Here is a 12316-nt window from a genome sequence, read left to right as displayed (position 1 = left end):
TAATTATCCCCAAAATAAAATTAATTCAAAATCTCACCACAATTTTGTAAGTATGTATTGATAGTGATTGGTATGACCGAATGGGAATGAATAAAATTAAATACAAATTTAGTCCATAAGAGTAAAACAAAAATATGAATAGATTGACTATTAAAATAAAGAAATTGAAATGAAGACTAGACTCGGACCCTGACCCGGATTCGGATTCGGAAGAAGGAAAGACTCAAAGAAGCATCTTTGTTCTAGCGTGGTGGGCGTCCTACCATTTCCGACTTTTCCACTTTATTTTCTTTTTCCAATTAATTTATTCAAAATATTTTGTATATCTATTCATCCCCAGATTGAAATTCCCAAATCGATCAAAATTACAAATTCCACTCCTACTTCAATTTTGAAATCAAATCTCCCCGCAATTCGACGACTTCAAAGTTCAATTCAATTTCTCCCATTCCGCGTAATTTATTGGGTCGGATTACTCGATTTTGGTTCCAGGGTTTTAGGAAGAATGTTCAACGGAATGATGGATCCCGAATTGATCAGGATGGCTCAGGAGCAGATGAGCCGGATGTCACCAGCTGATTTGGCTCGGATTCAGCAGCAGGTACTTGCCCCAATTATTCGATTTTTGGTGTCGGTGGTCTGAATCTGATCTTCGGATTGTGTCACCTTTTTCGGGGAATTCAATGAATTAACGTGGAGGGTCTTATGTGGATTCATTGCAGAGCACTTCGTGGCTGTAGGGTTCTCTTTAATGGTGTATTCTTTGTTTTGATTATTTGCAGGTTCCTCTTTTGTGCTTAGTTGATGTGTAGTTGTTTACTAGGAGTAATTCGATTTTATTCAATCATGTAACCTGAAAATCTCGCTGGGCTTACATTTGATGCATGCGGCTGTTTCAGTCTAGTGCTCATTATTTGCAAAAGTTGACTGGATTTTATGTACTCCTATTTCTGTCTAAATTCTACTACCAATGACTCGTGGTGGAGGCTAACTTGATTCTATCGCAGATGATGTCCAATCCGGATTTAATGAGGATGGCAACCGAAGGAATGCAAAATTTGAATACACAAGATTTCAAGCATGCTGCTGAGAAGTTGAAAAACGCTCGTCCGGAGGACATGGCCGAGATTAGTGAGAAGATGGCAAATGCTTCACCTGAAGAGTTAGCTGCTATGCGTGCTCGTATGGATGCACAGGTGTCTTATGAAATTAATGGAGCCGAGATGCTGAAAAAACAGGTAATTTTGACAGTGGGAAGATGTATCGAGTTGTTGTCGTTCTACCAAAGATTACATATTTCCTATTATACTGCGTGCATGTGACATTTTAGTACAATCTAGCTAACTTTTGGGTAGTTGCTATTTCAATTGCTCAATTATTGTCGAAATGATTTCTTCAAATGAAGAAGCCATTGTTGATCAAAGCTTGTAGCTCTAGTTTTAAAAATTCTGGTATTGAGAACTCTTTTGTTTAGTTACGCTCTTTGTAAAAACATCTTTGGTTGGGGATTGCAATTGACCATATATTATGTATTTCTAATTCTAATAAATGCCTTTCAAGCATCACACTGGATGGATCTCAGTGCATACATTAATTATTTCTGGCAGAAAAAATAACATAATCTTGTTATTCTTACCCAAGTTGAAACATGCTAATCTTGTCCCTGATTTATTTGTAATGCCTCCTAAATGTGGCATGCACCTATCCTTGATTAAATAAACATATGTGGAATAACAGTAAATTGGAGGATGTGAATAGTACTTTTAAAAGTAATTCAATCAATTTGTTTTCTGGAGTTTTTGTCGCACTTATTTTTTATATCTAATCTCAGGGAAATGAACTTCACAGTCAGGGAAAGTACGCATTGGCACTGGAGAAATATATGCGTGTAAGTTCAGTTTTTGTGCCTGTTATCTATGTCTATGGGTTGCACATGAGTTTCTTTTTTGAGCTGGAATTTTTAATCTTCACTGTTTTTGGGTGATATAGGCGAAGAAAAATCTTAAAGATATTCCTACTTCAAAGGGGAGGAATATCCTTTTAGCATGCTCTCTTAATATGATGTCATGTTACTTGAAAACCAAGCAGTATGAAGAGTGTATTGGGGAAGGTACAGAGGTAAGCATAGATTCAACTTTTTTCATTTTCTTTGTTAATCCATATATTCTTACTATCATTATTTAACCTGTTGGCGAGTTCCAAACAGTGGGTAAAAATTATTTCTAGCGGTAGGGCCTAAAATGCTAAACATATATGCGATAAAAGTATTTTGTTGGTAAAAATATGTACATGTTCTTCTTTTCTTTCGAATAAACTCTTATTCTATAGTGACCTGCATTGATGACCTGGAGTAACCAATGAACAGTAGCTAGTACAATAACTTTCCTGTACTGCAGGTTTTAGCTTATGATGCAATGAACCCTAAAGCTCTCTACCGAAGGGGTCAAGCATACAAGGAATTGGGAAAACTAGGAGTGAGTAATTGTTTTAAATTTCTTTGATGTGTATTGTGTTTGTAAGCTTGATTACTTCTCCACTATTGATGTTTTCTTCTCTAATCCTTATTCACATTGAATGATTTCAGGAAGCTGTGTCTGACTTGAGTAAAGCACATGAAGTATCTCTTGGGGATGAAACTATTGCAGATAGCTTAAGGTACTGTATCTGGCTGTTCCCTAGGTTTCTCTTGTTGATCAATAGTATTATCCAGCTTGCATTGAGGCTAGTTTTCCCCTCATTCGGCACCTTGGTCAGGTTTCACACCTTTATGGCTGTTCTTTTGATTTTATCGACTAATGTTATTTGATATTAAATATACGTAGGGATGCTGAGGAAAGATTGAATAAAGAAGGTGGCAGGACTCATTCAAGAGGTATGCTGGCTTGTACTTCAGTTTTCATGTTTTGACTGATATTCCTGGAATGATGTTTATATAAATGCAATTTCTCATTTGTTTCTAGGGGTGGTTATTGAAGAAATAACTGAAGAAGCCACAGTATCATCTGATAACACTGAGAATTTGACATCAAAATCTTCCATTTTATCACAACAAGAAACCAGTCAGTCTAAATCTACTCGATCTGCTAGTGTTGTGGAGCCTCAGCCATCTGATCAGGACTATTTTAAGGCTTTAAAAGATGACCCGGAATCTATCAGGTTCCATTGCACTCAATCCCTTTTTTGCCTTTTTCTTGTGCAATTTGTAAAAGTTTGCATTGCTGACAGTATGTTCAAATTTATGTTTTCATGAATGTGGCTTAACAGCATCTGTATTGTTTGGATATATAATTATACTATATTCCATTTTTCGTTTGTAATCTTCTCTTCCTACAGCTTATGTGCTTAAGTAAGTAACAGACCTTGTATTAGCTAATGGTAATGCTCAAGTTCAATAAGCTAATTTTTTTTTCTTTTTGTACTGTAGATCCTTCCAGAACTTCATTTCTCGGACTGATCCTGAGACATTGTCTGCTATGAATGGCGGAAAAGTTGAAGGTGTTTCTCCTGATATGTTAAAGACTGCCACTGATGTCATTGGCAAGATGTCTCCTGAAGAACTCAATAAAATGTTCCAATTGGCTTCCTCCTTCCAAGGACAGAACAATGGTGGCAGTTTTACTCCAGGAGCAACTCCATCAAATCTATCACCTGACATGCTCAAGACTGCAACTGACCTGATGGCAAAAACGTCACCTGAAGACCTTCAAAAGATGTTTGAGATGGCTTCATCTCTGAAGGGGAATGAGGCAGCATCGTCATCATCAGCAGGTTTCCCTGGTTCAGTTCCACCAAACATGACACCAGACATGCTCAAAATGGCAACTGATATGATGAATAAGATGCCACCTGAAGAGCGCCAAAAGATGTTTGAGATGGCTTCATCCATGACAGGACAGGAACGACCATCATCAACTGCAAACAATGGAGTAAGATCAGATGAATCTAAAACTCGAGAGAATCTTTCAGTAAACGGCAGTGACGCTGGTGAAAGTAGTTCCTCCCAGCATCTTAATTCAAGTTTTCCAAGACCAGACTTCCTAAATTCCAGTGGTGATCTACAAGAGCAAATGAGAAACCAATTGAAGGATCCAGCTATGCGACAGGTTTGCTGCTTTATCCTTTTCTGTTTTCTCCTCAGCCAATAATCTCAATCTTCTGTTTACTCACTGGAGAGAAGTATACATGTGATAGATCCTATTGGTTTTTTTATATTGTGAAAAATGTATGAAATTGATGATATGATTGGATTATGCTTTCAATTATTCCATGTTTCTGTTTGAATTTAATTTGTTTTTTTATAATACAGTTTGTAGTATGGCCAATTTCATTATCCTTGGGTGGTGTGTCTGGTTTTGCATCTGCAATACATATTTGATACTCCTATATTTGATTTTTCATAGCCCCATTTTCAATTTAAGAAATACTTGTATGTTTTGTGGAAAACCGGTATATATTAGACCATTGAATGGAATGAAGTCCCCAAACTTGTATCATTGCTTTTCTCCGTTGTAGAAAATGTGTTCTCAATTCTGTTTCGGATTATATTTTGCAGATGATGACATCAATGATGAAAAATATGAGCCCAGACGTGATGGCTAACATGAGCGAGCAATTTGGGTTCAAGCTTTCACGCGAAGATGCAGAGAAAGCTCAGCAGGCCATGTCGTCTATGTCGCCTGATACTTTGGACACCATGGTACGTATCAAATATGGTTAATTGTTCACTCAACCCGCGTTGTTTCTTTCATATGTCTTCTGTTCACCTGAATGCCATCACTCTGACATTTTGAATCAATATGCTCGCTAATGACTTGGTGTTTTCAATACTGATTCCGAATAATTATATGATTACAGATGAAATGGGCCGATAGGATTCAACGCGGTGTAGAAGGTGCAAAGAAGACGAAGAACTTTTTTCTGGGAAGATCTGGAATGTTGTTGGCCATATTTATGCTCTTTTTAGCAGTCATTCTTCATTGGTTTGGGTTCGTGGGCAAGTAGATGGATGTATACTGATGAATATATGGCTGATTAGTCGATGAGATGCTTTTTTTTCTTGACTTGTTCGTTTTTGTTTGGTAAAAGCGTAAGGTTTAAGTTGTATTTTTTCATTTATAAGGAGGAAAGGCTTCCATTAACATTTACTATGTATTTATTTCTTCATCAGAGATAATGAGCATGATATATCTAATTAATTGACTGAACAATAGTACTACTTATACGTCATTTTGAGAATTAAGAAAGTTTAGTTTGTAATTTTGATGCCTTACAAATGAATTGTTGAGCTAGCATTTCCTACTTGCTTGCCCGTAACCAATTAAAACTACATACACTTGTTATTTCGTAGGGAAAGACTACATACACCTAAAATTTTTTACTTTTTGAACTTTTTGTAAGTTAAAATGATTTGCGAAGAGAATTATTTTTCTTTGAATCTAAACACTATAAATTACTACTGTTATCGAAATATAAATATTTTATTTATAAATATTACTCCCTCCGTCCATTATTTAAAGAGTCCTTTTGACTTGGCACGAGTTTTAAGAAATTATTTAATTTTGTGAAAAAAAATAAAAAGAGAAAGCGAGTTGAACGTGAGATTCATTTAAAGTATTAGTTTTAGATTATGAGTGCAAAAAAGTACTTAAAAAATGAAATAAATAAATAGATTTATGAATAGTAGACAACCTAAAATAATTCTTTAAAATAATACAGAGAGAATTATCATCTGACAACGCCGTACTAAATTGACATATTTTCCAACTTATTTATTTATGCACCATCCAAATAAATACTCCATCCTTTCTATTTAGTAGGACTATTTTACTATTTTGGTACGATTAATAGTGGAATCATTTCATTTTTTTAATAAAAGTTAAAACTTTTATTCTTATTTATTTTTTTATCTCTCTCACTTTATTCTTTATACTTTTTACTCTCTTCTACTTTATTATCTTTTTATTTAATATACTACACACCTTTTTTTGTTTTTTTTATGTGCCGAAAAGAAGTACTTCCACTCCTATAGAACAGATGAAGTACGATTTTTTGTTTAGTTGTGCCAGTATTAAACTAATCCTAATATGTAGTACTAGTAACTAATTATAGTTGCAACATAAGCATAAAAAACAAAACACATCGTTTAAATCTTACACTTATAATATCCATTTTAATGGTTCTTGCATTATTCGATCTCATCTCATAATATTTTTGTTTCACTATATCTTTGTGCACGTACGATGGTATAGACTTTTTTATTATTAACAAACGTATTCACATTTTTACACTACCATTAATTACTGGGTACATGATTAATCTACCAAAATATTATTAAGTATATAAAATTCATATATTTATAGTTAAAAAATACTCTCTTTGTTTCAAATTAAATGAATAAATATTTTTGCACGTTTAAAACAATAATTTTTTAGTTGAATAATAATTATTTTAATTTCAGACGATGAAAGTAGTGCTCCACTTTTTACCAAAGGAATATAAATGTAGGAACAAAAAAAAAGTAAAAATTGAAATAATTCTACATGAACCAACAAAAGAAAAGTCCACACCACTTTCTTCACATTCTTACTTTTCTCAACCCCCAATTCTTTCTTCTCTAGAATCTAATCTTCGCCTCTTTTCTCTAATTATCTATCTCTCCGCTGCTCGGCTTTGATCGGCCCCAATTTGTTAATTTTCGGAGGTAACTGTTGCTCATCTTCTTAGAGGGTTATATTCTGAGTTTTCTCGCCCTTTCTTGGACTGATTGTTCTTGTATTCATTCTCGATACATTAAAGGTTGAGACTTTTTGCGGGTTTATGTTTATTTTGTTGCTGTTACAGTACTTTAGTTGGATGATGGAATTGGGCTTCTTGAAATCTTTGTTCAATGTCTGGGAATGAATTATCCAACTAATTTGCGGTGTTCAAATTATCATAAGAGTATTAGTCCTTTTTTGTGGCCTTCCCTCTATTTTGTTGATGTCGCCAAAATTTGAGTTGGATGCACGAACATGGGGTTTTTACCTTTTAATATCTTCGATGAAAATGCAATGAAATATCTTTTGCTTTATTCAGAATTCGGGTCGTGTCCAATTTGCTGGTGTAAAGACTTAGACTAGGTGAATTTTCGGGATTCTTCAAATATCGATTTGGTTGAATGTATTGAGAATTTCTTTTGCTCGCTCACCAGCATAACATTACCATTTATCTGTAGCCATTTTGTTGATGACAATTGGGGTTTAAACAACCATGGTAGGTTTCAAGTGTATCTTCTTGGTACCTCTCTAATATGACATGAATTATCATTGATATATTTTGTTTTATTTTCCTTTGGCGTGGTGCTAGTGTTTGAGTTGTTTGGTGACAGTGGTGCTCGATGTTTTGGTTTAGTACTATAATTCAGTCTAATGTAGTTTTCTTGAGCTTAGACATAGTTCATCAGTGTAGTTACTTCTTTTTGGCGATAAACTATAACATGTAAGTGAAGGCTCTACTTATTGGTAGGCAACATTAGATACTACTCAGACTATCTTCTCAAACATGCTGTTAAAATGTTAAGCCCCCATTAAATAAGATTTTCCTGTAAACGAGCAGTAATAAGCAGTGAATTCAGTTTCCTTAATCCAAATTGATGGTTGGTACTTTTAAAGTTAATTTGTGCTCCTTTTTCTGTCTTTACTTTTTGATGTATGTGATTTGATCTCCTTGAAGTCTAGTGTTGTTGCTTTTGTTTGCATTCTGTTGTGTCATTACCCCTTACTACTTTTTATGGTAAATGATGAGACCGCGTTCTCTGAATTTCCTTGATTGGGCTCTACTGTCCTTTATTTTTCAGGCTGTTGATATGTCACAAATTTGATTTAAAGGAATTTTGAACAATCTGCTTTGTTAAATATTTAAACTTTGTGACAGATGGAAGAAGGAAATGTATCAAGCAGTTTGACTTCTGCTGCAGCTTTTGTGGAAGGGGGAATTCAGGAAGCATGCGATGATGCTTGCAGTATATGTCTTGAAGCCTTTTGTGATAGTGACCCTTCTACGGTATGTTCAAACTACTGTCTATTACATTGATGGCTGAAAATTGGAACTGACCTATGCTCAATTGTTTAATTTTTTCTCTGCTTCAGCTGACTACTTGCAAGCACGAGTTTCATCTTCAGTGCATTCTTGAATGGTACATAACTTCCTTTTCCATAAATAAAGTTCCTACTCATTTCTTTTACAATGTTGGTATTCTGATATCTTGGGTATTTTCCATGTCTAATGATGAGACTTTGATTTATATTTCCTACCAACTGCCAATATTGGATTTACATTTCAAGTCTATAAAACTCGTCCTGTTGAACCTATATAAGAAGGCTGAATAATTTTCCATTGTTACTGTATATAACATTCATATATGGTGTTTGATTATGAATGGTTTTGGTTTAAGATTGTAAAATTCAATGGGTAGATAGATTTGATACTTGATGAACTGCTAAACTAATGGAACTTGAAATTCACCTTTTGGAAGAATTATTGCTTGTGAGTCTGTGACATGTACTTTTGCTTTTTTGCTGTTGAAACTAAAGTGTGCTTAATGAAAACTGAACGCAGCCATGTGCTCCAAATTGTGCTCTTCTGACTTAGTTTTCCTAATTTCCTTCTTTCTTGTTTTATTTTATTTAAATTTGACTACTGGTGGATGAATTAGCCATGACATTAGAATACATCCTTAGGTGCCAGAGAAGTTCCCAGTGCCCGATGTGCTGGCAGTCTATTGGCTTGAAGGATCCCAGCAGGTATACTTGCCGTTATTTTCACGTGCTTTAACTCTGTGAGTAGGGTTTTCATTGTATGGTTATTTGACAGTCAGGAACTTCTGGATGCTGTGGAGCATGAGAGGAACATGCGAATGAATCCACCTAGAAATACAACTATATTTCATCATCCAAGCTTAGGGGACTTTGAGTTGCAACATGTTAGCCACTCCCATAACTTTCTACATCGTTCTCACTTCTCATCTTTGATCTTCTTTCAAAATGGCTATAAAGTTACATGGTCTTCATCTGATATTTTGGATGCAGTTGCCTGTTAATGCAAGTGAGGCTGAACTTGAAGAACGCATTGTTCAGCACTTAGCTGCTGCTGCTGCAATGGGGAGGGCTCGTCAGCTCGCTAGGAGAGAGGGTCAGAGGATTAGATCTTCTCAAGGCCGTCCTCGTTTTTTGGTATTCTCAGCTAATCCTAATGAGGCTTCAGCTCCATCTCCACTTTCTCAGAGAGAAGGCAGTAGCCCCCCACCTGAAGTTATAACTACTGGCTCTAATTCTCCATATATGACTGTTGGAGGAGATGCTGCACATCTTGTTGCACGGTCTTCTACTGCTCAAGCTGAACAGCTCGGGACTACAGCCTCAGGATCAAGTCCTGGGGCATATCAACACGGGACATCTTCAAGCAATAGGTAAGTGTGCATATTTCTAGTTTTTCCTATCACCTTACCTTTAAAAGTTCACTCAGTCATACTTAACAATCATATTTTCTTTCTAGGTCTCCTGCCCATACTTCTCCCAATAGTCAAGATAGAACTGGTGGACCTTCAGATTTCCAGACATTTTCCGATTCTCTGAAATCCCGGCTTAGTGCCTTTTCAACCAGGTACAAGGAATTTTGTCTATTTGATTTTCTTTTCAAGTCATTATTAGGGAAGAAAACATACAAAAACTGGATGCTGGTTTTGGGAAGTTGTAATGCTCAAGAAAATTTGGTCTTCAAGTAGAGAGACCTTTACTTTGACCAAGGCAGTAAAAAAAATTGGTTTGACAATTTTATTTCTGAATTTGATTTTCTTCTTCTGTATTCATAGATACAAAGAGTCCATAACAAAGAGCACACGAGGCTGGAAGGAGAGACTCTTTGCTCGCAACACTTCTACACCTGAACCCAACAGTGAAGTTCGTGAAGCTGACCAAAGGAATGCTAATGGTCCTGGAATTGCTGCTCTATCACGAGTGATGGATCATCTTCAAATAGCAGAACATGGTAGAACCAACACATCTACTGCCTCACGTGCTGCAGAAGATACCAGGTCGCCGGATTCTAGTGAACAGCAGGTCTCTGTGATGGGAAGCAGCCTTTCTTTGAATGAGGATGCTTCACAAGCTACAACTGCTGCTAGTCCTGCATCAACCTAAGTGCTGATCTCATCAAGTTCATTGCACTTCTTTTGTGCAGTAAGTATTTTTGCACGATTAATATATGCTTTTCAATGAAATGTTTTAGATGGTAGTCAACCTTAGGCTGGTCACTTGATGGTGGGATCTATGTGTCCTTCAAAATTTGCATCGCTGTTGATTTCCATCAAAATTAATGGTCTCTTTGGTTTTGTGATGACAATCCCCCTTTTCCTTGTCCCTCTATATTGGGATCCATGGAACTGGGTTGGTTTGCCTTGTATAATTGGTTCTAGATACTCAAAGTCTGGCTCATGTAAACTGGATTGATTAAAAATGAGTCTCGAAGAATTATGTAAACGGTGTTAAAGGCGTAGGCTTTTAATACTCAAATAGTAGCATAAGTACAACTTGCCATAAAAGTCTAGCTCTCTTTAGAAGTCGTACTACCATCTTCCTGATTTCTTGAATGTGTAGCTTATCTTATTTTCACCTTAAAGATATATGTCATGACATTGTTGGATAAAGTAACTTATGGGATTTGAAAGTATACACATGTTTCTGTTTTTGGACATGTGGCATAAAGTGAAGATTATATCCAAAGACCAATTCAGTTGCTGTATTGAGCCCCCCCTCTTAATAGTAATGACTGTTGCTAGGGTTTTCTCCCTAGTGTTGTTGATCTTGAGCGATTGTTATCAGGTGAATCACTAGGTTTCCAAGAGGCTGCTGCTGCAATGGCGTCTGGGGCTAATGTTAAATGCTAAATCCACCAATTCATACTGTAATTTAGACAGTTTAGTGCAAATTTGCAAAAATTAAGGATCTTGAAACCAAATTCAATGTATAAACAAATATAGAGCTGTAAATTTTGGGCTGTAATCCTCTATAGTTTTATGTATGTTTCTTGAACTCGTGCGAACTAATATGCGAGGCTTCCGTTGGAATGAGCAGCAAATTATCAAACTTTTGGTGTTGGTTGATGGTTTATTTATGTAAAATTGGGGTTTTATATTAGCTATTTTTGATGGCGGTTGTTGGTAATAGGTATGCTGTTTGGGTATCCAAAAAAAGTCATTGCCATCATTTTCTGTAGGGATTCAAAAAAATTTGATCCTCTGACCCAACCATCATCTTCATCATAATTAACTGCCCTTGATGACTAGAATTTCAAATCTATTTTTCATTGTCACTTTATATATATGTCCACATACTCTAATCCTTCACATTCACTTGCCATGCATCTCCATCATCAACATACTCAACATATGTGGTATTTATTTTAAATCATTCTACTACTTTTTTAGTTTTAATGTTAAGAAAGCCTCAACTGTTTTATTAACATTTAATTTTAAAGCATTTTTCATATCAAATTTCCAAGTTGAAGTGAGTTCATCTGCAGACTCAGTGATAAAACATGTACTTACATCAAAATTAACTAATAAAACGATAATATAACTTGGAAAGATGAGGGATAGAACTGATATAGAACTCGATGTACAATCACACCCTCACAGTGAGCTGGGCAAGAATAGTGTCCATTGAAGTGGACTTGTATGAGATTTGATACTCATCCATTCTCAAGTGTTGTAGATCATGAATATGTGATTTGAGGGTCTTTTAAATTCGGAGATAGAAAGACCTTGACCATCATCTGAATAGTGTATTGATTGAGTGGTGACGCCCATACGCAATCGCATTGACTTCCTTCAACATTGTCATGATAAGCTTTGCCACATTTGGGTGAATATGAGTCGCAAGATCCATGTATGACGGAGGAGTACATGGATTGGTATCAAAGAATCACTATGACCAACATCACTCGGCTTGGCATACACTCATATGAGGGCTATCACGAAACGCCTTCTTCGAATAGTTTTATGATGATTCACGACTCATGCATAGTTATTACACAGTGTTGATGAGTTATTTGATGAATTCGAACTAACTTCATTTGTTATAGGTGGAGACAGTTAGTTGCGCATGCTGCTTCATCTGAAGTCGAGATTATAAATCCTAACATGAGTTGCATAATGTCTTAAATATGCTTGAGGAATGACTTGGGGCTCGTGGTGAGAGTGACCGTTTGAAGTAAAATAGGAAAAGTAGACAGTCCGGAAAGAAAGGTGCCTGGTCAGGTGTGAGATTGGTGGCGCAGCTCC

At 35.9% G+C, this 12316-nt stretch overlaps 2 protein-coding genes across 2 annotated transcripts; both read left to right on the top strand.

Annotated features, from left to right (window-relative positions):
- Nucleotides 1–279: 279 nt before the first annotated feature.
- Nucleotides 280–5207, top strand: TPR7 (Tetratricopeptide repeat (TPR)-like superfamily protein). Its single transcript, XM_048115357.2, has 11 exons — nucleotides 280–601; nucleotides 1008–1238; nucleotides 1832–1888; nucleotides 1990–2118; nucleotides 2397–2474; nucleotides 2585–2655; nucleotides 2823–2872; nucleotides 2961–3156; nucleotides 3425–4103; nucleotides 4553–4696; nucleotides 4855–5207. Exons 1-11 carry the CDS (start codon nucleotides 506–508, stop codon nucleotides 4999–5001), a joined length of 1878 nt encoding a protein of 625 aa, XP_047971314.1. The 5' UTR covers nucleotides 280–505; the 3' UTR covers nucleotides 5002–5207.
- Nucleotides 5208–6553: 1346 nt separating this feature from the next.
- LOC125216144 (E3 ubiquitin-protein ligase RHF2A-like) lies at nucleotides 6554–11120 on the top strand. The gene is made up of 9 exons (XM_048117778.1): nucleotides 6554–6700; nucleotides 7912–8040; nucleotides 8127–8173; nucleotides 8718–8780; nucleotides 8851–8959; nucleotides 9066–9445; nucleotides 9532–9639; nucleotides 9848–10214; nucleotides 10857–11120. The coding sequence occupies exons 2-8, from the start codon at nucleotides 7912–7914 to the stop codon at nucleotides 10173–10175; spliced, it is 1164 nt and encodes a 387-aa protein (XP_047973735.1). The 5' UTR covers nucleotides 6554–6700; the 3' UTR covers nucleotides 10176–10214; nucleotides 10857–11120.
- The last annotated feature ends 1196 nt before the right edge of the window (nucleotides 11121–12316 follow it).

The sequence above is a fragment of the Salvia hispanica genome, chromosome 3, assembly GCF_029641045.1.
Source record: "Salvia hispanica isolate PSC_SH4W2 chromosome 3, Shi_PSC_v1, whole genome shotgun sequence".
Lineage (NCBI taxonomy): Eukaryota > Viridiplantae > Streptophyta > Magnoliopsida > Lamiales > Lamiaceae > Salvia > Salvia hispanica.
This window is presented reverse-complemented; position numbering and strand designations above follow the sequence as displayed.